Below are 23,961 nucleotides of genomic sequence, written 5' to 3' on the forward strand. Positions count from 1 at the left end.
GGCAGGGAGGGAGACAGGGAAGAGGAGCCGTTTAAAACCCAGGAGACAAAAGTTGCCGGGTCGTAAAAAGCCGGAGCCAAGGGGGAACCCACCTTTCCCGGGACGCAAAATACGGTGCGGGGGACTCCGGCTGCGAGGCAGGGAGTACCGGGATTTCAAGGAAATACGCAGGGTTATCTTAAAGCAGCTTTAATTCCCGTCCCCCGACCTCTAATTACACTGTGGATACCCCCATCCTTCTCCTCCGTTTTTTTCCCCTCCTATATGGCTTCATCCAAAAAAGTAAAGCAGAATTAAAAAGAGGAAAAGAAACCCTGCAAAAGCCTTAGTAAAAAGCGCAGGTTTTGATTCAGCTTAAAAGTGTCAGACTTTAGCATAGCTGGTTTGTATCGGCAGAGGCAGAAGTGACACGAATAGATTAAACGTCCCGGGCAGAGCTTGTGCAACACCCGCATACCAGCAGGCACGCGTCGCTGGGAGCGGTGCGCCTCCAAACCGGGGTGAAGCCCCCCCTTCCCCCTGAGATCACAGGTGCAGAAGCTTTGTTTAAAATGCCCTTTAAGCTACTTTTTTTATTATTGTTATTTTCCTGGAAGCTTGGGGGGAAAAAATGGAATTTCCAGCTGAATAGTGAAGGGAATGGAGCACTGGGAGTGTGCAGTTGTATAAAAACATAGCTGTAATATTTTGGAGTATGAGATGGAGACCAAATAGCAGCATGGCTAATGACCTCTCCTCCACATGGTACCCTCATCAGAGCTGGGGAGAGAATCCTGCTGTATTATCCAAAACCCGTCTATAGGAAACACACATGCACAGGCAGAAGCAGAGGGAGAGAGATGACATTGTCAAGGGGAGATATCTCTATAAAGCTGGCTTTGAGAGAGCAGCGGCTTTTGCTTTTATTGTGGTTTTCTGTTGTTGTTTAAGACAGGAGGAAATCTTCCCATTTGACGTGGGGGTGGTGGGGGGTAGTCCCAGCCTTCTGATGTTGAAAGGAGCGATCTCCTAACATTTGCTCAGAATACATCTTTATAAATGTCAGGGAGCAGCGAAACTTTCCAGACTTAAAAGAGGGATTTGAGACGAGGGGGGAAAAAGACTTCTGTGCCAGCTTGTGAGCCGGGGCTGAGGGGGGAGCAGGTTTGGCTGCTCATGAAAATCATTTAAAGCCCAGGAGCAGCAGTGTGGGGTCTGGAGAGGATGGGCTCAGCTGCGGCTCTGGGACTAACGGGTTGGTGGGCTGGGGAAGACCCCGTGCTGGCACTGACTGGGGATGAGGACTGTGATTGCATGGGTAGCATGTTGGTATCCTCAGGTTGTTATACCACTAAATACCTGGGCTGGGGTATGGTTTTCTTGTAATTCTTATACCTCACAGCTCTACCATCTCTGTGGACTTTGTGTTGGAAGAGCTTATTGAGTGGGATATTTGGGAGCAAATAAAGAGCCTGAGACCCAGAGGACAGGCAGCTGTTGAAACTGCTGGGATATGTGCCTGGGGCAGCTGGAGTAGTAGTATGTTCCTGCAGAGGTGAAAGAGGTGTGGGATGAAAGCATCAGCCCCTTGAGAGGGCAACACAGTGCCATCCTGCATGTCTCGCCTCGACCCCTTCCACCTCCCAGCCTTGACGCCCATCTCAAGGTACCCCAGCGCCAGTTAGGACCCCCTGAGCCCTGGAGGGGCTTCTGGGCTCACCAAGCACTGTTGTAGTCCCGAGCCACCTGCCCCTCTGCTTCGGGCATGTCTAGAGCTCTGTATAGGGCTCTGATCACTGTGTCCCAGAGCTTAGTGCTCCTTCTCCTGGAAAGATTTTGGTGGCACAGGAGGCACCGCCGCGGTCCTGGCTCCTGGCCTCCCCGTAAAGCCCATTTACCCCGCTGAGGAGTAGAGATTATAATGGTGTGTTGTATATTTTTTAATTTCCTAAAGGTAACTGTTCAGTCCCCACCTAATTTTACACAGCATGTGAGGGAGCAGAGCCTGGTGACAGATCAGCTCAGCCGGCGGCTTGTCCGTACCTACCAGCTGTACAGCCGGACCAGCGGGAAACATGTGCAGATCTTGGACAACAAGAAAATCAATGCGATGGCAGAGGATGGGGATGTGCACGGTAAGGACACACGATGTGGGCAGGCGAGGGGGGGACCTGGGGAGGTGTTTGCAGCCCATAGTGGCGATTGATGATTTCCGTCCTGTTTGTTAGCCAGAAATCGTTAAAATCGTTCAGCTTGTGGGGGCTTGTAAAAGGAGAACATAGGGGTCAGTAATCAGCAGCTGTGTGATTCAAGGTGAGGGCGGGTTCCCTGTGCCAAGGGAGGGGACCAGTTCTTGAAGGATAGGCTCTGCTTCTTTCCTTTTAATTCTTGGTTTGCACCTGACTCAGAGGGCTCGGGGCTGTGGCATCCTGAGCATCAGCAGTCATTTCATCCCAGCTCTTTAGAGGGATGGGAATCCCTGAGACTTCCTTCTGAAACAGAAACAGAAAGTAAATTTGAAAAAGAAGAGGCAGGGAGGAGAAAGGGGGAATGACTGCTTTGGAAGCCTTCCCTGAACTAGGACTGTCTAAAGTGGCATTTTCCTGATATAGTCCCATCCCTTTCTTCTCCTCACAAATCCCGAGCAGAGGGTCAGCGAGGCAGTCAGCTGCAGGTGAAGATGCTGCGGTGTCTCTAGAGACAAAGCAGGGACTCTGCAAGCGTGAGAGCCTGTGCTCTGCCACAGCCCCTCTGCATCGTCCTGGCACCCTCTCCCCAAAACCCCCACCTTCTCTAGGGCAGGGGGACCGGTCTCTCCGCTGGGGACTCTTGAAGCCCAAATACTTTGGTGGTGTGAGCTACTGCCACGCTGGGATGGTCAAACGTGGCGCAGGGGTCAGTGGGGCCAGCGAGCCCTGGCAGCGCCACGGGGCCGGCTGCGGGAGGCCTGATCCTGCACCCGGGGCAGGGAAGCACCTGCGTTCCTGTGTGTTGTGCACAGGGATTGCAACTCTTGTTCTTTGGTATTAGCTGCAATTTCCCTACCTTGCTTGGGTAGATTAGTAGGAGCAATTTTTTTCTTTACCTTTCTGGGTTTTGGGGGCTTTTTCTTCATTTTACTTTGGCTGAAAATTTCACCCTGGACATTATCAGTGTAAGCACAGTGCAGGTTCCATGTGATATTCCATACATCCAGAATTAATCTTGCAAATGAATTATTCCCATACTGGAGCAGATCTAGCTTCAAAGGGCAGTAGCTAATTTCCCAAGCAAAAAAAGAAAATCCCATCTTGTTTTAGACCTCTAACGCCTGGATTTTAAAAAACAGTTAGTGCATATTTAAATAACAACCAGGTTTAAATAAGGCCAGAAGGAGGGGACTGGTGGTGGCTTGAAAAACTCTATTAAAATGTAATAAAGAAAGGTTAAGCATTTGAAGAGCTAAGGAGGAAAATGAAGACTGATCTAAACCAGAAAGAGAACAAGCAGTTTTTCAGATGTAAAGTTTTAAAAGAGTTGCAAGTCTGTAAATGTTAAAATAGAGGTTCAGGATTGTTCTGTATGAATCTCTAGGGAGGCCCCCATGTCTGGAAGAACTATTAAAACGCTTCTTACTTTCACCTTTTTTAACATTTCCTGAATACTTTCTCCTCTTCGCAGTCCAGTTGGGGGATCAAGTGTGTCTCGCTGCATTTTTTCAGCATTTACGTAGCCACTTTCCCTTCAAAGTTTGAGCATGAAACATAATTTTACTGGGATAAATCTGTCACTTAAATGAAAGAATGGAGTTGAAAATGTTAAGCCTCGCCCCCTCCCCAAAAGAGGGAGGAAAAAAAAAAAGGACTCCCCCCAAATGTTATCTAGAAATCCACTTTTGCAGCCTGGATCCCCCCTTCCCCAAGCCGTTCCTTCTGCCTTTTTTTTTTTTCTGTCTCATTTTTGGGGGTGGGTGTGTAAAAGGGGTTGATTTATTTTTGCAGATGACCCCTTTCCCCACGCTGACATTTTTACAGCCGACTTAACATCAAGTCTGGCGTTTTCAGTTATTTATCTTAATTGTCAATATTTGATTGACTTTTTTTAATTCTAAGGGAAGGTGGGCGGCCTTAATTCTAAGGGAAGCTGCAGCCCAGCTTGTCCCTCCCAGGCTGTGCCTGCCACCAAGAAAACCACTGCCAGCTGCAGCTTGAACTCAGCCCCACGAGTGGCTGGGGACACCAGCACAGCTCTCTGCCCACTTGCTGGTTTTTATCTATGCCCAGGGTTTTCTGCTGGCTGGGGCTGGAGTTTGCAAGGTTCACGAGTTGCCTACAAGGGTCTAGGGGTGCAAGTCCCTGGGGCCAGGTTGTCTTTATCCTCTGTGGATGAGGGGGCCGGAGCGACACATGGGCTGGGCTCGTGCAGGGCAGCAAACCCGTCTGGTGGCTGTAAATCACAGCTGCCCTTTGGGGAAAAAGAAAAAAAAAAAGGGAAAAGTCCAAAAGAGAAGCAATGTGCATCTTTAAAGCAGGGTTTTGTGCTCACTGAGGCCAAGGCCTCCCACTCCCTCCCTCTCTCCCTCTTCATCCCTCCCTCCCTCCCAGCTCTTTCTATCGCTCAGAGAGAAAAATCAATTCTCCTCAAACCTTTTACTGCCTCCAAGATCAATTCCCCCTTTCCCCAATATAGATAAATAGGGGGTCACTGTCTCAGTGCTTTGTTTGCAGAGTGCCATCGCTCCCGTGGGTGATTTTGGGGATGCTAGGTGCTTGTCAGGCTCTGGGCATTGATCAGCACAGCCTGGAGTCGGCTCTTCCCAAATTTCCTGTCTCTGAGTTCAATCTGTGCCTGCCTAGGAGTAGGGGGATGTGAGTGCACGGTAGCTTGGGGACAAGAGATGCTGCAGGGTGATGCTGACGGGAGGGGGTGCCTGCATGCACATCAAGCTTGGCCTGCCTGACAGCACCAAATCAGTCAGCCCCAGCAAATTTGGGGATGATCTTTCCATTGGTCAACTCAGTGGCTGCCAGCACTGCCTGCTTGCTGTCCCCACCCTTGGTGCCATTGACCTGAGCAGCATCCATCATAACAGGGAACAGGATTGAGGCATTGCAGAGACAGAGGGGACATTTGCCCCTCACCCAGAGTGTGATTTAGGCTCGTTTTAGCTTGTGTGTGTGTACCCGCAGCCTCCTTCTGCCATTCAAAGCATCCTCCTGCCAAGCCTCCCACTCCAGAGCCACAGCACTGCCCTCACTGGGGCTTGCTGGAGGCTGAGCATGCTGGGCTAGAGATGTGCAAGCTGCAGTGAACCACAGTCCTGATGAACTGAGCGGCCCTTGTGCAGAGATCAGAGGGGATAAATCGGGCATCAACAGACTTAAACCCATATTAAGAGTGTCAGCTTGGAATCTTTGTGGCCTGTACTCTAATTGCCTTTTCTGATAGCACTTGTGGTACTATGGGCTGATGCTGGACAAGAGCTGATGGGGCAGTCACAGCTGGCTTTTCAGCACCGTGGGGAATTCTTTGGTGCTTGGCATAGCACAGACCTTTTGAGGTGCAAACAGGTAGCCACCATCCCCATCGAGGCTTGCTCTGGGGACAGCAGCTGCAGGACTGGGAAGAAGGATGTCCTGTCCCCATCCTCCCCCTTCCCTGGGGATGGATGGGCTTTGGGGCTTGGGTTCCCAGGGTGAAGGCAGGGAGGGAAGGTGACAGTTCTATTTATAGGTGGCCCATCGACCCAGTGATTTGCATAGCTCCTTCGGAAGTCGATCGATGCCTCCATTAAAAAACTGAGACCAAATCAATACGCCCTCTCGACTTGTGCAAAGGTGAAAGGCATTAAAAGGGTGGCTGTTACCCTTCACGCCTCCCCTGCCAGCTGCAAAGTCACTACTCCTCCTGCAGCCCTGGCCTGGCAGAGGGACATGGAGCAGTGTCCCCTGGGCTGGGGACAGCTGGCAGCATGCTGTGCGCTTCCAGAAGGTGCCTGCCTGGTTCTTGCCCACAGACACACCCAGACCTCCAGCACAAGCCCTGCTCGCTGCCCTGACTCCATCTGGGACACCTCTGTGGCACCTGAACCACTGAGCCCCGTGGAGTGGGGTAAAACAGAGCTATTCCCCACCCAGCACAGCTCACGGTGGCAAAGGATCATGTCCAAGGTCATGCAGGGACATAGGGGCAGATTAAGGGAGGGACAAAGCTGTATCTTAACCTCATGTGCTGATTTTAGGGCTCTCTCTGGCTCAGTTGCATGAGCTCATGTGCCTGCAGTGCTCAGCACCAGGGTTCATTGCTGGGGTCTCCATACCTGGGCTGGCTCTATCCCACAGCCCCTCTGACCTCCCTCCCTCTCTGCCCTCCGTTGCTCTCCCCAGCCAAGCTCATCGTGGAGACAGACACCTTTGGAAGCCGCGTGCGTATCAAGGGGGCAGCCACAGGTTTCTACATCTGCATGAACAAGAAGGGGAAGCTGATTGGCAAGGTAGGGTGCAAGGGTATGGGCAAGGCAGGGAGCTGCTGGGGACACGGAGCAGGGACTGCCAGGAGAGGAGCTCTGACCTGATACAGAGCTACCTGTGTGGTGGGGAGGTGAGATGGGGGTCCTGGGGCTCAGCCAGCACTGCCTTTTTGAGGGCAGGGGGACAAGCCATCCTGCAGCCTGAGGGGGAGCAAGAGAGGTGGGAGGGTGCCGTGTGGGGCACATTCCTTCTATCTCTCCGAACAAATAGGCGGATTGCTGGTCTATTCTCCACGATTACATGGTACAAATGCCAGGAATGTTAAGATGCTCCATGGGGCTGGCCCCAAGGCCAGACCCCACCACCCGCTGATTTGTCATGCAGCTTCTGAGCCTCGATGCCCCTTCCCATGGCGGGGGGGGGGGAATGGATGTGCAAAATCCCTCCAGAACAGTGATTATCTGCAAGGATTTTCCATGGCAGCTGCTTTCTGGGGGCTGCCCCGTGTGGGTCCCTCTCTAGTCCTGCTGCTGCCCATAATGGGGAGAGCTCAGTTCCTGGCTACCCCGTGCTCCTCCCACCACCTGCATCAGTGGGCACCAGCACCACTGACCTCACGTCACTTCTCCTACCACCCAATGCTCCTCGATGCCCCTCCTATATTAAAGACGCCAGGGGGACAGGATGTGTGGGTGAACTGGGACGGAGAGTTTGCTTATGGTTATACCCAGGCCCAGGTGGAGGCAAAAGTTCCCTTATGGATGTGGTGGAAGTTAAGGCTAGGACCAGCTGCACTGGTATGTAAGCAGCAATGAGCAGTGTTTGTGTCACAATGCCTGCTCCCTGCGGCTTGTTGAGGAAAAGCAGATTTTGGGCAATTCTGACCTGTGGGAGCAGTGAGCCTTTGGTTGCCCGCAAGCACTGCAACCCTGTTGCCACATCAGTCAGTCCAGTGTGGGGCAGTGAGAAGCAGCCCTCTGAGCAAGTGCCTGTTGCTTAAATCTCTGCTCCTGTCCCCTTCTCAGAGCAACGGCAAAGGCAAGGACTGCGTGTTCACGGAGATTGTGCTGGAGAACAACTACACAGCGCTGCAGAACGCCAAGTACGAGGGCTGGTACATGGCCTTCACCCGCAAGGGCCGCCCGCGCAAGGGCTCCAAGACCCGGCAGCACCAGCGCGAGGTGCATTTCATGAAGAGGCTTCCCAAGGGCCACCAGACCACCGAGCCCCACAGACGCTTTGAGTTCCTCAACTACCCCTTCAACCGGAGAAGTAAAAGGACTAGAAACTCCAGCTCCAGAGCGGGCCCTTGATGTGCCTGCCCCTGCCCCATCTGCCTGCATCTCTCCTGGAGGATGTTCCTCTGAGCTTGGTGGACTATATGTAGAGACCTTCCCTTATGGGTATTAAACAAAACAGAGAAAAAAAAATGGGAGGGGGAGGATAAAAAAAAATTACCTGCTCTAGTTGTTGATACTTTTGTGGGGGGTGTTTGATTTTTACCAAAAAAAAAAAAAAGAGGAAAAAAATGAGAGAGGCTCTATTTTTGTACTCCAGCTTTAAAAGTAATGAAACATTCAAAGACTGGTGAAGGGAGAAGAGCCCTTCACTTAGAAATGTTCTAGTCTGTTCGGGGTTGCGCTTTATTTTGTAATTTTTTTTTTTTTTTTTTTTTTTTTTTTTTGTAGCTCTAGGGGTAAAGGAGTTAAAAAATCATGTTTAAAACAAACAAGCAAAAAAACCATGGAAATCCAAATCTGGAAGCGATGTGCTACTTAAATGAACTGAACTAATGCTATGCTTGCTGGAGAAGATGGAGAGGCTGGAAAACAACTAAGGGGAGGGGGTTTATTTTGGAGGTGGTTGGAGATTCCCTAGGTGGTTTTTGCAGCCTGAGTGATGTGGGGGCACTGCCTGTGGGAGCTGACTGTGACGCCTGGGGGTGAGGACCACTGGGTGCTTTCTTTCCTTGGATGTGCCTACTTCTTTGGCTGAGCAAGGGGTTGCTGGAAGTCGCTTGCATCCTTCTGAGAACACTGCTGGCTTCACAACTCTCAACTTACTTTTTTACTCAGGAGAGGACAGGGGTGATGGATTCCCCAGAGAAAGTCCTGAACTGACTTGGTACCTCTTACCCACGGGAGCATCTTTGGCATTTGGTTTGTTTTAAAGTACTAAGGTACAGCTGCTGTGGAGCAGGCTGGTAACTGGTATTATTTTTTTCCCCACGTGGAAAATGTGAACTTCTCACCAAAAATTGATATTTTTTTTCTGTCTATATTTTTTTATCAGATGCAAGTTTTCATCCATAAAATTAAACAAAGTTTACAAATTATTGTGGAGCCATTCCAGGCTGTTTTGTGGTAATATTCAGTATCATGTCATAATAGTTGGTGCTTCCATTGCCAACTGTCTCTTCCAGGTTTCCTCTTTGATAAGAAATGCTGCCATCCTTGTCCCCCTAGGAAAGGAGGGGGTTTCTTTCAAAATTTCTGTGTTGACAGAAGCCCAATTTTCTATTTAGAAGAAAAAAAACCCCAACCCCAAAGGAAACATTAAATCTCTTGAGTGAACATCCTCAGCCAGCCCTGCTCTGCACATGCTGCCCTGGGACTGTGACTCTCTCCAAAGGGTTAAACCAATTATTCTTAACGGGGAGGGCAAACAAAGACACTGGATAGGAGCCAGAACCAGGGGTGACTTTTCATTCAATCTTTTTTGATTGTTTGGGGGTTTTCCTGTTTCCTTGAGGATTTTTGTTTTGTTTCGGTTGTGTACAAATTGAATATGAAATGATTGAAATATTTATTTAATATGTGCATTAAAAGTTTGTATTAGTCTGACAGAGCCTGATGCTTTCCAGGGATGGGTTGGGGCTGGAGAGACACGTTGGAGAGGGGTGAAAAAGGATGGCAGTGAGGTGCAGGATGGGGCTGAGGCTGCTGGTTGGTGCAATTTCCTTCCCAAGGGAACAGCTGTTGAAAGTGGGAGACTGCCCCAAGATTTTGAACCCAGATGAATCTCGTGGAAATCATGGTTTTCCTTGCAGCAAATTCCAGGTTCAATGTGCAGATGCCAACTCCTTGACAGGTGGGAGCAAGGCCTGCTGCAGGCTGAATGGGGACATAGTGCAATGGAGCCTTGATCACTGCTTTCAAGCACAGGATGAAGCTTTCCAAGAGAAAGCTGGTATTTGCTCCTCTCTTACCTGGAAGAGCTTGGTGGCTCTGCAAAGAGGGCTGTTGGGTCCCCTCCTTCAGAGAATACTCAACCCTGCTGCAGTGCGTGGTCTTGCTTACAGGACCTGATCAGGGATTCAGATACAGAGTGGTTCTAAGGTATGGAAGCATACAAGAATAAAACTGAAATATGTTAAACTGCATAAATGTAGCAGTCCTGCAAGGTGAGTCTCACCATCACTGGTGGCAGCCCTGGTTCTGTTGCTGTGTTCAGAGGTGCCTGTGACATCATTTAGTGCTCAGGGTGAGACTTATCTGTGGGTTTGAGGCCCTGACACAGCAGCCTGGGCTGAACTGGCAATATTTATCAGTCATTTCAAGGGGGGAAAACAAGGGGCTGAGCACTTGGCCGTGCTCTGCACCTGAGCATCACTGCTGCATCACAGAGATCAGGGATGTTGCTTGAGTCACAGGATAGCATGGATGGCTTTTGTCCTAGGAAGGATCCAAGGGCTGCAGAAGCCTGAAGATGACTGCTGGGGCGAGACTTTGTTGTGGTTTACAGGCTACAGGAATTAAAAGCGAATTGCTCCTGGCCTTTCCCCAGGCAGCGATTGTGTTTGATAGTCCTTAATGGTTGCTTTTTCTCCTTTAATTTGTCTAACTGCTTTTCCTAATGGCTTTGTGACCATGAGTGAATTGGTGCCAGGTGCCTGCTCCAGGTACAAGTAGCAGAGGCACAGGACTGGCTCCATGTCTCCTGTCTTGTTTCGAATGCCCCAGCTATGGGAGGGCATGGTGTGGGTGCTCAACCTCTGGTAAGGCTGTTCCCCCATCCCTGCCATCCTGGGATGCAGCCAAGAGCTGAAGCAGGGAGCAGCTAGCACCCTGGGGTTTGAGGTGGGTATGGACAGCCCTGTGTCCCTGCACAGCTCTGTACCACACTATCCTCCAAATCCTGCTGTCTGCTCTGCACCCAGGCCTGGCTCCTGCTCACTTGGTTCATGGTTAGTCAGCAACTTTTCATTAAAGGGCTTTTGGGGGGCCATGGAGCACTACAGCCTGAGACTTTGTTTATTGTTCAAATTTGTCCAACTTGAGCTTCTAGTCAACAAAGGTTGTTTCACCATTGCTTGGAAGATTAAAGAGCCCACTTCTAGTAAGTTAATGAGTAAATGAATTAATTAACGGTTCCTCATACCCTGTCTCTGCACTGATACCACTTAGTCCTTGGTAAGTCTGGAGGAGATCATGCAGGGTCCTGTGCACATTGTCCCCAGGGCTGGTGGCTTCTACTACCCATGTAGGGAGGTGGGGACAGTCCCTTGTGGTACCTGCTGTTCCTCCACAGTGACAGAAACCCTGGCTGTTATTTGAATGCATAGGGTCAATCATCAGCCCAGGAATGTGGGACTTTTCCTTTTCCTTCTTCATCAGCAGGTGTGTGAACCAAGCTTGAGAATCACAGCCATCCAGAGGCCCTGGGGACTGTGGGATGATGAGATGGGGCTGGATGCAGGAGAGTGCTGGGGATGGGGAGCTTTGGGGATGGGTGTTTGCTTCTGTTAACTCCTGCTGTTAGCGTGGGTGTTTTGGGCAGAAACCTCTGCTTTGAGCTAGCAAAGTCCTTGTGGTGGGCATGTGCCTGTTCCTAATGCCACCCTTGCCAGTGACACCCTGCAGCCCCCTCACTGCCCCCAGCTGGCTGGAGGGAGGTGGCAGATGAAGCAGGAGAGGAGCCTCGCTGCTCTGGCTGTCGGAGCAGGGGTGATGGCCCCACCCTGAGCTCCAAGCAGCAGTGTGTGTGTCCCTGCCCGGAGAGGGCTTCACCGTGCGGTGCCATCCAGACACAGCGACGAGGCTGGAGCTGAGCAACGTTTGCGACCGTCTGCCTTGCCAGATCACAGGGAAGCCCATCTGGTCCAGCCAGCCAACACAGGGTAAGAAGAAAATGTGGGGTGAACACACCAGGGCAACATCAGGCAGGAGAAAGAGCTGTTTTCAGATCAAATGCTGCTGTGATTGCCCAGAGAAGCTGTGGGTGCTCCATCCCTGGCAGTGCCCAAGGCCAGGTTGAACAGGGCTTTGAGCAATCTGACCTAGTTGAACGTATCCCTGCCCATGGCAGAGGATTTGGAATTAGATGACCTTTAAAGTCCCTTCCAGTCCAAACCATTCTGTGATTCTATGGCAGAGAAACAGAGTAGACAGGCAGCAGTAAACTGAAGTGGCAAGAAAACAGGCATGTGCTGTCTGAGCAGGGGCTGCACTAGGCCTTGATCAATCAAACCCCAAACTTTCTGGCACATGCTGTCTCTGCTCCCACCCCTTCTCTCAGTTTACAACTTTTCCACGAGGTGCGCTTGGATATGGGTGCCCACTGAGCTGGGTGGGCTGTGGGATGCTGTGGCAGAGCTGGGGCTTGCCCAGGCTCCCTTAGGCAGGCTCTAGCTTGGGAAGGACGACTGGGCTGTTTGTTTATTGCATGAGGCTCAGCTTTCAAACATTTCCCTGCCATCCCCCTCCCCCTCCTTTAATTAATTCTGGGTAAGAAGTTCTGGCTTTATTGTGCCACCTAACTGAGGGCTCCCTGTGGGAAAAGTCACACCTACTGAACAGCTTCTGATACCATGCAAATGAAGGACAAGTCCAGGAAACGCTTTCATCTCAGACCTGTCCAGCCCCCTGCCCATTAATTACACAGATTTCATTTGTGTGAGAGCAATTCCTCTTGGGGAGGGGGGTGGGGGCTGGCTGCAGCTTGTGGATCGTCTCAGCCCCCGCTCTCTCAAGACTCCTCCTTGGAAGGGGTTTATAGCCAGAAATGAGGATGCTCAGGGACTCAGTGGGGGATCTCATATTTTGGCCTCTCCAGACCAAACTGGCTTGTTGGTGGGCTGCATCCTGCCAGTGGGGAGGGCTCAGCACTGCTCCATGCCCTGCTCCATAGCAGCAAGCCCTGGCTGTGGAACCGAGTGGAGCATCCTAGAGGGGGACACAAGGTGGAGCAGAAATGAGCTCAGTGCTGTCCCAAGGGAATGGCCCTGCAGGCCAGGAGCTCATGAGATAGATTACTTTGGGCAGGGTAGCCACAAAACGAGTCTTACATATGGAAACATCCTTCTGTGCTGCAACAGAATCACATGTGTTGAGGGACAGCACCACGCTGTGACAGGGCACAAAATCTTCTTGGCCACAGGTGGACCAGACCCAAATCTCCTTTTGAGCCTTGGTCCCTCTCCGCTCCTCTCCTCTCCTTTCCACACAGCTCCTCTGACCACAGGCTGCAGCCAAAGTCATCTGCAGGCTGGTTCCTGTTTTCTGGAGTCTGATGGGGAGTCTTTGGTCCAGGCCCTGGAGAAGGTGCAGAGAGAGGTGCTGTGGAGCACAGTTGGTTTTCACAGCCAGTTTCCTGGCCGTAGCAATAACACTTAGCACTTCTGTAGCACCTGGGATGCTCCAAGCACCTACACATATGCTCCTCATTACCACTCTGCTTCCCATTTGCAGCCTTGCTGCCCCCTCCCCACACATGCCTACAGCACTATCAGTTCTCCCTTAGAAATGGGACCACCCTCCAACTGCTGTGGCTTTGCTGCAGAAGACCTTTGATGGCTAAGTTTGCTGTTTGCCTTCCTCTGGGACAAGGATGTGCTGTGACCTCTGGTGTTGCCAAGCCTTGGGCCCAGGGAGACATGGCCCCTGTGGCTTGGTGCACCAGAGGAGCTCTTGGGAGATGTTGGAGGGGTATCTGGGACTTGGATGGGGGGTGTTCTTGGGCTTTGTGTGACTTACAGCATCTCTCCTATGTTCATAGCAGCTGTAACACTGGAATGTCCTTCCAGGCCGCGTGGTGTCCAAGATCAAATCTGTGGCTACAGAGTCCTAGATCAGAGACAGGGGAGGGATGGCTGTGTTGGGAAGAGCCACTCCAGCCATGTCCAGGTATTACCACTTTGCTAAGCTTGTGCTGTTTGTTGTTGTGGACTGGAAATGGGATGGTGAGGGCTGTCAGAGCCTCCCCAGTTTGGTGAGTGCCTGATCTGTGCCCCTGCTCCCATCCAAGCCCTCTGTTCAGCCATGGAGTAAGCCCTTTCAACCATGACCACAGCACTGTGAAGGGTCCTTGTTTCTGGGGTAGCTTCTCCTGTCAATATGGCCAATAGTGTTTTCTAGTTTTTTTCCTCTCGAAGATTTATAGCAGGAGGAGAAGGAAAAGATCTCAGCCTTGCTCTTTCTGTGAGTGTTTTGCATACTCCTTCTTCTGTAGTAGTACATCTTGGTGGCTGGGACCTCCTCTTTTATGAGCTGCTCCCAGAGTAAGCAGCAGCCCTTGTCCCAAAGACTTGATGTTTCCTATGGTCAACTGCAGCAGGTGCCATAAGCTGCCAAGACAGACACAAGCACAGGTCTAGTTGCTACCACAAGAAAAGAGAGTCCTGAGAAGGGATTTGAAAGAGAGCTGGAAGGTGTCCCTGTGGAAGTTCATAGCAAGTATTAGGAAAACTCCAAAGACAACATTTAAAAAAACCCCATAAGAGCTTGCTGAAGTGCAGGATGAGACCCAGGCTGTACATCCATAGTAGAATTTTGACTGTCAAGATGTGAAATGGGAGCTTGAGTGCTGGCTGCGCCTGCTCAGGCCCTGGGCTGTGGCTGTGCTCCCTATCACCCCGTGAGAAGCAGAAGCCCAGCTGGGAGCCAGCCCTTTGGTAATGGCCTGCGAATTTCCCTGGACTCTGTTAATTGCTGCCTGGCTGCTAGTTACAACTCCAAGTCAATTGCTGGGAGTGTTGGGCCCTGCAAAACAACCCCTTGAAATCAGTTGTTAGTCCAATTAACAACCAGTTTGGCTTCTGTTCAGGCTGTTAACCATCAAACAGCTAACTGCTGGTAATGATTGATTTCTCAGCAGTTGGGGCTGCAGTGGAGGAGCCAGCCTGAGTCACAAAATGCCATTAAAACCAAGATTTTGTGAATGCATCTGGCTCAGGCAAACATTTGAGTTGTCCCACACCAGTAGAGCAGGCAAGGGGATGACCAGAATTTTTATCCATTTTGATTAAAGTAGGGGTCGTTGGCATGTGTTGGGATGAACTGGCAGCCACCAGAGCAGTGCTGCCACCGTACTGTGCTCCAGGAAGGCAGCCACCACTGTTTGTAGGGCAACCACTGATACTCATTGGGCATCATGGCATTCAAGGCCCCCACGGATGGGAATTGCTCATTGTCCAGCTCTCTTCCATAGTTACTGTTCCAGTCAGCAGACCTGCACAGATTGATGTATCTAGTTTGGAAGTTCAGGTGTTTCCACAAATCACCATTTCCATCTGCACCACCAGCCAGGAGCTTGCACAGGGACAGCAGCTCCTATCAGCATATGGAAGCCTGGGATGTCTCCATAGCAGCCTGGGATGCTGTGCTTGCTAGAAGGTGATGTAGACTCCTCTGCAGGTGTGTGTATCTCTACGAAAACTGTAAAATACTCTTTGGGTCCCAGGGTTCAGCCAGGGTTTGTTTAAGACTGCTGGTCAGGTCTTCATCCGTTTCCCTCCATGGTTTCAGGCCCTGGTTCTCCACTGTGCCCTGTCAGGCTCATTCAAACATATTGCTGGTGTTGCATCAAGAGCTTTTTCCCCTGGGGATATTTTTCCCCTGATCAAAGTGTCTGATTCAAGCTGTAGCATGTTTCAGGGAGGAGGAAGACAGCCACCTGTTAAGGAAAGACTTTGAAAATACAGAGGATGCACTGCAGAGGTTGACCTTGTGAAATGTAAACTTCAACAGTGCAGGGTGAGGAGTGAGCACCTTGATGAACAACACTATGGTGGTTGTGCTTTTGCTGGTACTCTGGGACCTGTGGTCCTGCCAGGGCCTCAGCTCTGGAGCCTGAGCTCAGCTGCTGAAGCTGGGACCTGGGGCCTTTAAAAAAGAGTGGTGCTCCTGAGACCCATGTAGATGTTTCAAAGATCTTCCTGCAGGGTTCCTCTAAGTGCCTATCTGGTTCTCCCTGGTGCCATGATCTTCCTCTCCCTTCACTGCAAGTACAGTCATCCCAGATTCCCACCAGTACATACCCTGGCATGGTGCATGTTTTCTGTAATCAGCTTATTAGATCCTTGGGGAAACAGGACAAAGTTGCTTATTTCATCAAATACCTACTAAAAGAAGCTGTGTTCTCTCCCACATTGGGATTACCTTGCCGTCCCTATTGGGGAGGCTGGGTTGCAGCTGAAACACCCCCATTCTGGGCAGTGCAGTGAGCCACTGCAGCCGGGGGATCAGTCAGGGTTTCTCCTCCAGTCTGTACATGAAAAAAACGGTTCTTACAAAAGTAAAAATGAGGAGTTTGGAGTAAGCAGACAACCCAGTTTTCTCACTTATTGGTCTATGAGCAAATGTTTTACTTGCAGCTTATGCATTTGGCTGGGCTGAATTACAGCAGTCCCAGCCTGTGCATCTTGTGGGTGTCCCATTCCCCCTGAGCTTTTGCTGAACACACCCTTCCAGGAGGTGCTGATGGGTGCCTCTTGCCTGCTGGAGCTGGGTGAGCTCTGCCTGCTCAGACTTTTTGTATACCAGAGAAGGTCAGCTAGAAACAGAAACAATTGGTTTTGTTGGGGGCTCTTTTTAGGCATCAAAAATTCTCCATCATCACCAGGCTGGCTTTGCGTTCAGGAACCAATGCAAACAGAGCCAAACCCTCAGCAGAGAATTTAGCAAGAGAAGTGGCACAGACTTTCCAGAGCTATTTTGCCAAAGTATCACATCCTCATTCCTCCTTATAATTTGTGCCACAGCAGTTGATGCTGTTCTGGGCTCTGCACAGACACAGGGCGAACACAGAGGAGCTCCCAGCCAGAGCTGAAAGCAAGTGGCATAGCCCCACTTTAGAGAAGGTGTGGGGGAAATCAGTGCACAGAAAGATTAAGACCTGAAAGAAAGTCTGGCTGAGCTGCAAATCAGCTGAATCAATCTGTAAGAGGCCAAGAAAAGGTATGGCAGTGGTCCAGTGGGAGAAGCAATGCATATATGCAACAATCTGAGTTATAAATGAGGTACAAAACCACAAACCTGGGTTTTTTTTCTAAACCTCATGTCCGATTCCCCAGCTTTGACTGAAGATTGGACTCTGTCCTGAATGCTGATGGGATTTGTACATCAGCAGATTTCAAGGTCGTGGGGAGTATTCCAAATGTTCGTCCCAGTCTTCTGCCATACTTGGATGAGAGAATTCTGCTCAGTGCCTTCTGAGTGAAAGTCACAGTTCTTATTTAAGGAACAGGAAGAAAGAATATTCTCCAGGGACCCCATATTTCAATATTTTTTGGCCTTAAATGCCTAACTTCAACTCGCAGCACTTGAGCTTGCACTCTCCCAGCTTACAGTGTCATCCCACCTGACCAAGTTTCTCCAGGCAGAGCAGGCAGGTTTTCCAGGTCTCTCCAAGCTCTTGCAGGGATTTTTTAAGCTGATTCCCATCTGTCAATATCTCTTGTGAAGTGTCTTGGCCTCAGCATCTGGCGATACAATCTGATGTTGGCTTGCTTGTGTCCAGGACCTTGAGAGGAGAAAAGATGCAGTGACCACCCACTGGGGTGATGTCTCTCTGCTCAGAGCTGGTGTTTTCCAAGAGCTTCTTGCAGGGACTTGAGGAGCAATTGAAGCCAACCATGGAGCTGTAACCCTCATTCAGATGGGACCACTATAACTCCAGTCTGTTTTGAAGAAGAGAAACATGGATGGTCCTCACAGGAGGTGCAGGTAAGGCAGTTACAGTCTCCTGGCACTTATTTCCAGCTGCAATGCCCACAGCACATCTCCAAGGCAAAGGCAACATTTATTTTGACATCTGAAATGCCAGATCTTGTGCTTTCTCAGGAGGACTCCATCTCCTGTCATCTAAATATTGATGTCTGATCTGTTTTTGCTCTCAGTTGTGATGGGTAAAGCCACAGTCTTTCCTCCAATTTCACTAGAACCTCTGTTCACATGTGAGCAGAAGGTGGTTTGACCTAATTATCCTCCATGCCCATGTCTGCACTCTCATACACTAAGCCAGCACAGCGACAGCAGTGAGTGCACAAGTTTTCATATACCCAAAGGTTTTGGCAGAATGTGTTTTTCAGGAGCTGGTCACTGACCCCAGATGCTGTCCCACAGCACTTTTGAGGAGTGACCAAGATGTAGAGGGGCACAATAGGGCAGGAAGTGCTGTGGAAACTGCAAATTCCCAAGGCTGTAACTGTGGCTTGTGGCAATATGTTCAGCACCTGCTGCTCTGACCCAAATCCCACCACTATCACAAGCTGGTTAATTATAAGAAAAGCTCTTTCTTACTAATTGCTGCTGGCTGGTAAAGGGGCATCCCTAGCCCCTAAAGGCCTGGCGGGATCAAGAGCAGAGAGCGGTGGTTGCTGACATGTGCTGAGCCCTTGCAGCCTCCATTGTGGAGCCTGAAGAAGTGTCTGCACTTCACTCCCTCTCAGAGCGATCACTGTAAGGAGCTGAGAGTTTCACCACCTCCCCCTGCAGAGCCGTGGGTTTGCCGTGCACTTGACACCGGTGCAGGGGGATGACTTGCGCTTGATGACTGTCCCCACCACAGCAGCTGCCTGTCCTTCACCAGTGCTGCCCTCCAACCTGCTTGTAAGAGTTGTGGCATTCCTAGAATGAGGCCAGACTCCAGGGTGGTGCAGTGTGATGTGGAGGTGGCACCCCCAGGGGCCATGTTGCCAGCTGGTGAATGTGGCAACCTCCAGGCCACTATGGCTCCAGACACTTCAGTCACCAGCTAGAGGTTTCCAAATCAAGTCTGGAGCTCCCTGGGGGAGCCAGTTTGCCTTCAGCATCAGTAAGGATGAGAAACTTCCCTATGGGGAAGAGAAAACTACAGCTGAGATTTTTGTCCTGATGGAGATGCTCTGTGAGCTGGCATTTCAGACAAATCCTTAGTGCTGCGATGTGGGATCACATTGCATGTGGTGAGGATGGGGCATTTCTTTTGTGTATTTGCTACCTACAGTGTGGAAAGCTGGACTGCTGATGTGAGCAAAGGGACGACCAGCAAAGGGGACAAAGCAGGCAGGAGCGTAGACAAGTCCTACATGGAAAAGCACAAGCAGCCAGACTGGCCAGTGGAAAGGGGAGGTGGGGCTGTGGGTCCCATCCTATGCTAGCTAAAGTACATTTTCTGGGCATGAATATCTGTTGGAAGGAGAAGGAAGCTGGAGCCAGTTAGCGAAGCACATAGGCTTTCAGTCCTCCTGTCACTCAAGGGCATGCAGAGATGACAAATGTGGACCCTCTGCTATTGAGACCAAGTGAACCCGTAATGGGCTGCTTCAGGGGACTGTCACTTAGAGAAATGGTGGCACAGCTATTTCATGGCTACTTTACTAGGCAGCACCCACTGCTCACTGTTCCTCTGCTGCCTGCTCCACCCCAGAGCCAGGTTCACCCTGTGGCATGGCAAGCTGGGATGAGCTGGCCATAACCTGTCCTGATGAATTGTCCAGAGGAGTTGCACTGACTTCCCGGGGGAGATGTTGGACACTGAGATCAGACTCTGCTCCACGTCTATGCTCCACGTCTGGGCAGCATCACAGGTGGGTACTTACGGGTCTGGCCTGGCCTGTTGGTGTCAGTGCAGGAAAGTTCTGAGTGTGCCAACTTGCAGGATTTTACGCATAGGATGGATACATGCTGTCACTGCTGTTGTGTGGAGCAGGTTTGGAGATGTTACTTGAAGATGGCCATGTGGGAAGCAGTCATGATACAAAAGGACATAAGGTAAAAGGTAGGGTGGGTGCCAGTGGGGCATGAAGAGCTCAGAATGGGGAGGGGAAGAGTCATCCACATAGCACAGAATCCTCATTCACAGAAACCTTACTGTGTTGCTTCTTGCTCTGATTTAAACCTATAGAGAGCATGTGGAACTCTGAAGATATTTGTATATTATTTCAGGAACATACATTATGGGGAAGCAAGTATTTCCCTACCAAAGCAGTGAATCCATACCTCTGCCAACACCCCACACAGAGAAGACTCAGCCCTAGATAAGACCCGAGGAAGCAGGTGAACATCACGATGACGCAGGACCATAATACAGACTTAGCTGCAAGCTGGGTGCAGCATTTACTGCTGGGAGCCATCATGGAAGGCAACAGGTCTCTGGAGTTATTTGCCTGTATTGAGCTGCTAGGAAATGTCTGACCTTCCTTGAAACTGGAGTATGCAGAGCAGTCTGCTTACCCTCAGCAGTGATCTCTGGGCAGGAAGCTCAGACGTGAGCGATGAAGGCAGCAGCTTTGCTGAGGAAATGCATTTAATTTGATCTACACTGCAGTTTTTGTTGGAAAAAATGTTGATGCAGTAACATTCTGCACAGTAACTAGGGGTGGATTAAAGGTCATAGAGATAATGTAGCACGCTGAATTCACAGGTGGCAGATGGGAAGAGTCCAAGACGCACTGGGAAAGTCTCCCTGAAGTGTCTTCTCTGCAGCTTTGTCTGTTCTACTCAAGAACTGGGTTTGCTTCTCCTTCCTAGCAGGTTTCACTCGTGCCCGGACATTTCTACACACTGGAAATAGCTTGGCTAGCAGGGCTACACCTGAATCTTTCCCCCATGCTTTAAATCATGGGGTGACCACTTGGCATGGTGCGGGTGGAGCAGGGAAGTGTCTTCTGGTTGGGATGCAGAGATGGCTGGGCAAACACAGCCTCCAAGAAGCAGTTTCCTGTGCATGCAGACAGGTCTCACTGCAGAGCATGCTTTTCGGACAGGGCAGGAGTAGGTTTCCCCAGTCTGCTGCAACTTTTGCAGTTATCCGAAGTGGATGCAAAGTCTCCTGTGGCAGACAGCAGGTCTGTGACAGAAGCATTTTAAAGGACTGTTCCCAGAGGAGTGAAATTCAGCACTGTGCACTGGGAGAATGTGTGTCTCAATGGACAGTGGAGAGCCTCACATGTTTCAGCTCATGACATGGAGCAACTGGCCGACCACCTGAGCTTCTCCTGCCCCCTGTGTGAAACAGAGCTGGTGCCACATCCGTCCACAGGTCACTGGAAGTTTAATGCAAGTTTCCCAGCAGTTTTGGATCATGCAGTGAAGGATGTTGCAGTGCAAAGCATTGCTGTTTATTCCACCGTTAGCACCCAGTGGAGAAAAACGCAGAGTTTATTGTGACATCTACTGAAATGTCATGGGGGAAAAAAGCCAACTGCCCAGCAGTGAAAACACACTGTCCTACAAAACACAGACACCACCCCCGCCCCCTCCGTATTTTGTGCTCTGTCCCAGCAGAGGGAGCCCGAGTTTATTAACAAATCCCGATCCCGGAGATAGCAGCTATCAAGGTGGTACCAAACCCCGGGCAGGATGCTGGCTGCTGGAGGAAGGCAGCAGAAGGAGTAGGGGTCTGGTGGTGATGTTGAAAGCAGGGCTGTGTTTCTAACCAGGGAAGCAAGCGAATGGTTAGCCAAGAGGCCCTGCAAGGAGCTCTGCTCCTGGAACACTGCAACCATGTCAAGAGATGGATGACCTGCAACAGCCAGCAGACATGCTTATTGTATGGGGAAAACATTTTGCATCAACAGATGCAGCAGATCCACTCTATGATGGATGATCTGAGTTTAATTTGCTTCAGAGGCTACTTCAAGGCAGTCAGTAACCTGTGTACTTGCACTTGTACTGGGCTGGCCAGTTTTAATCCTGTCATCTGGACAGTTCTCTCAATGGTGCTCAAAGCCACTGATCACTGTGGGGCCAAACCCACAGCCTTTTGGCACCTTGTGCCTGAGTCTGATCCCATTTGGGCTGCATGGCAGTGCTGTATAACCCTTCAAGCACAGGACAGTGGCCCTGAGCCACCTAACATGAGCTTTTGCACTGATTTCCCTTGGTTTTGGAGGCTCTACGTTAGTGCACAGTGAGTTTAGTTGAAGGAAGCAGGAGCAGTTTTAGTGAAGTGCCTTCTCAGAGCTCATGAAGATGCCCTAAGTTTTCTCTACTGATAATGTGAGATGAAATGGTTCCTAGGGGAAAAAAAAGATTCCTGGCAGATGAAAGTGTGTTCTTTTTTACAGCCAGCAATTGCACTGATGCCATGGATGTATACATGAATACAAGATTATCCGGGAGAGAAAAAGGTTGTGTGATTCGGGTGCAGCAGGGTCACAGATAATTTTAGGCCAAATCCAAAAACCGTTAATATCAATGCAAAGCCCCTCATTAGCCTGAGCAAGCACAGAGATTCCTGTTTTAGAAGCTGAGTAACTGTGACATTTTAGGATGCAGGGATAGGAAGGCAAATGACTCGGGCTGCACTTTGCAGAAGGCAGCAGGCAGATATTTTCCGAGGCAACTTTTGAAAGGAAGGTTAAATTTCTCCAAGATAAGGAGAGCTCCAGCTCGCTGGAATGCATCGTGACCCCCCCCCTCCCCAGCTCATCCTATGATAACAGCTGTTGTGTTGGAAACCTAATGCCGATGAAAGAGTTAAAGGCTGGTTGATGGGCAATATCGGTGACACACCTCTGAATTGAGCATACTCCTGGAGTGAGACTGCGGACTGGTGTTACTCAATGAATAGAGGCCACTCCAAGGGAGTTTTTCCTTGAATAGAATGGGGTCAGGGAGCCGCTTTGGGGAACAATGGTTGCCACCGGCTAGCTGAATTTCTTACAATCACACACCATACCCCCTGATCAAATAGCTCCTTTGTCAGTCTGATATAAAAACATGTCATACAATGATGATCTGGAAGAATGACAAGAGCTGGCCTTTCAAAGAGATCAGAAGGGCTTGTTTTGCACAAAAAGAGCCCCCATCAGAGTCAAGACAGAAAAAAATGGAGAATAAAAGGGGGTGAATGGAAACAAACAGCAATAACAACAACAACAGAAAAGAGGGCAAGTTGGAAACTTAGGTCTGGCTTGTTTCACAGCATCCCATGGCCACAGCAGTGCAGCACGGTCGAGTTGAATCTCTTTCAGTATGGATGTGGATGTCAGATTGCGCTGCCATTGGGTTCCCATTGTCATTCTGCACTGGGACAGAAGAAATTGCTGGATGGGAAAAGGTCACTTGGCCCAACGAATCATCTCCCTGCCCCCCCGAAAATGTCTCAACACCATCTCTCTCCTTTCTCACTGTAGTTCACTCCTCTGCCTTTTTAATACAATGTTCATCTGCTGTCTTTATGCTCCTATACAAAGTTCAGATTGCTGAGAAGGCTATTCTTGTCCATCTGTTCGTGTGAGCTGGAAAATGTCTTTATTTTCCCCTACTATCTTTAATATTTTTGTTTCTTGAAGTGCGTACCCCGTTTTCAACCCTCTTCCCAGGATTTTCAGGGACATAATTGAGATTCTGAATGGAGAGAAAGAGTTTTTCCCCAAAGAATATTTCAAGATGTGCAGGGAAGTGGATCCCGCTCTGCTACTTGCAGGGGAGCTGCATTCCTACACTATCTGTCACAGGAGTCCCAAGAGATGGCATTTACACACAATCATTACAATTATTTGCAAGCCAGAAAAGCTCAGCAGACCTGGGAGTGGGCAACTAAAGCTGCCAGGCAATTTCAGCACCTGAAAGTGTTTGGAAAAGTTTATATTTAGATTTTAATCTGGTATTATATAAAATAAGAAGTCAGAACAGGCAGAAGAAATCACAGTATGTAAAAGACTGAGCTCTTGCGAAACTGCTCCTGAAAATACACTCACAATAACAACACCCCAAAGCTTTGCCCCATGTTTAAATTCTCCTTATTTTTTTTTTTAACCACAGCATTTTCTCTAAAGAAAAACAAACCCCAAAAATAATTGCTAATGCTTTCAGGAGTTTGTAAGACTAAGCACACTAGCTGGGACGTACCTTGCAGAAAGGATAACTTCATGCACCTTTTTTTATGCTCCAAGACAAGTATCTATTATCATCTAGGATTTCCCCATTATACGGTATGTCACTTACCCCTTTCTGCAGTTTTGTACAGAATCTGTTATACTCCTTTGCATGTTACTCAGCATATGTTCATTTTTAAGAAAAATACTAGGTAAACTGTATTTACACAGTACACTGTTTATTAAATTCAGAGAATATTTATAAACACACACACACCACTGACATGTATAAACCAAACAGAATCGATGCTGACCTGAACAGCTGAACTCTTCAATTCCTTTACCTAAAAGTCTGTATAGTTTATACAATATAAAATTAGGGTCATAATTAATCACTTCTTCTCCTGCAATAAAGGTCTGAAAAGCTGTGCAGCTGGCTAAAAATAACGGCCACATTCTGGGTGCAGGCAAAATTAGGATACTTAGGAGATACTGGTTAGAAATCCTGGG

At 49.6% G+C, this 23,961-nt stretch overlaps 1 protein-coding gene across 1 annotated transcript; it reads left to right on the forward strand.

Moving 5' to 3' along the window:
• The first annotated feature begins 1,302 nt into the window (after nt 1-1,302).
• On the forward strand, nt 1,303-8,114 carry FGF8 (fibroblast growth factor 8). The gene is made up of 4 exons (XM_008643949.2): nt 1,303-1,308; nt 1,934-2,114; nt 6,345-6,451; nt 7,454-8,114. The coding sequence occupies exons 1-4, from the start codon at nt 1,303-1,305 to the stop codon at nt 7,739-7,741; spliced, it is 582 nt and encodes a 193-aa protein (XP_008642171.1). The 3' UTR covers nt 7,742-8,114.
• Nucleotides 8,115-23,961: the final 15,847 nt, after the last annotated feature.

The sequence above is a fragment of the Corvus brachyrhynchos genome, unplaced genomic scaffold, assembly GCF_000691975.1.
Source record: "Corvus brachyrhynchos isolate BGI_N302 unplaced genomic scaffold, ASM69197v1 scaffold61, whole genome shotgun sequence".
Taxonomy (NCBI): Eukaryota; Metazoa; Chordata; class Aves; order Passeriformes; family Corvidae; genus Corvus; species Corvus brachyrhynchos.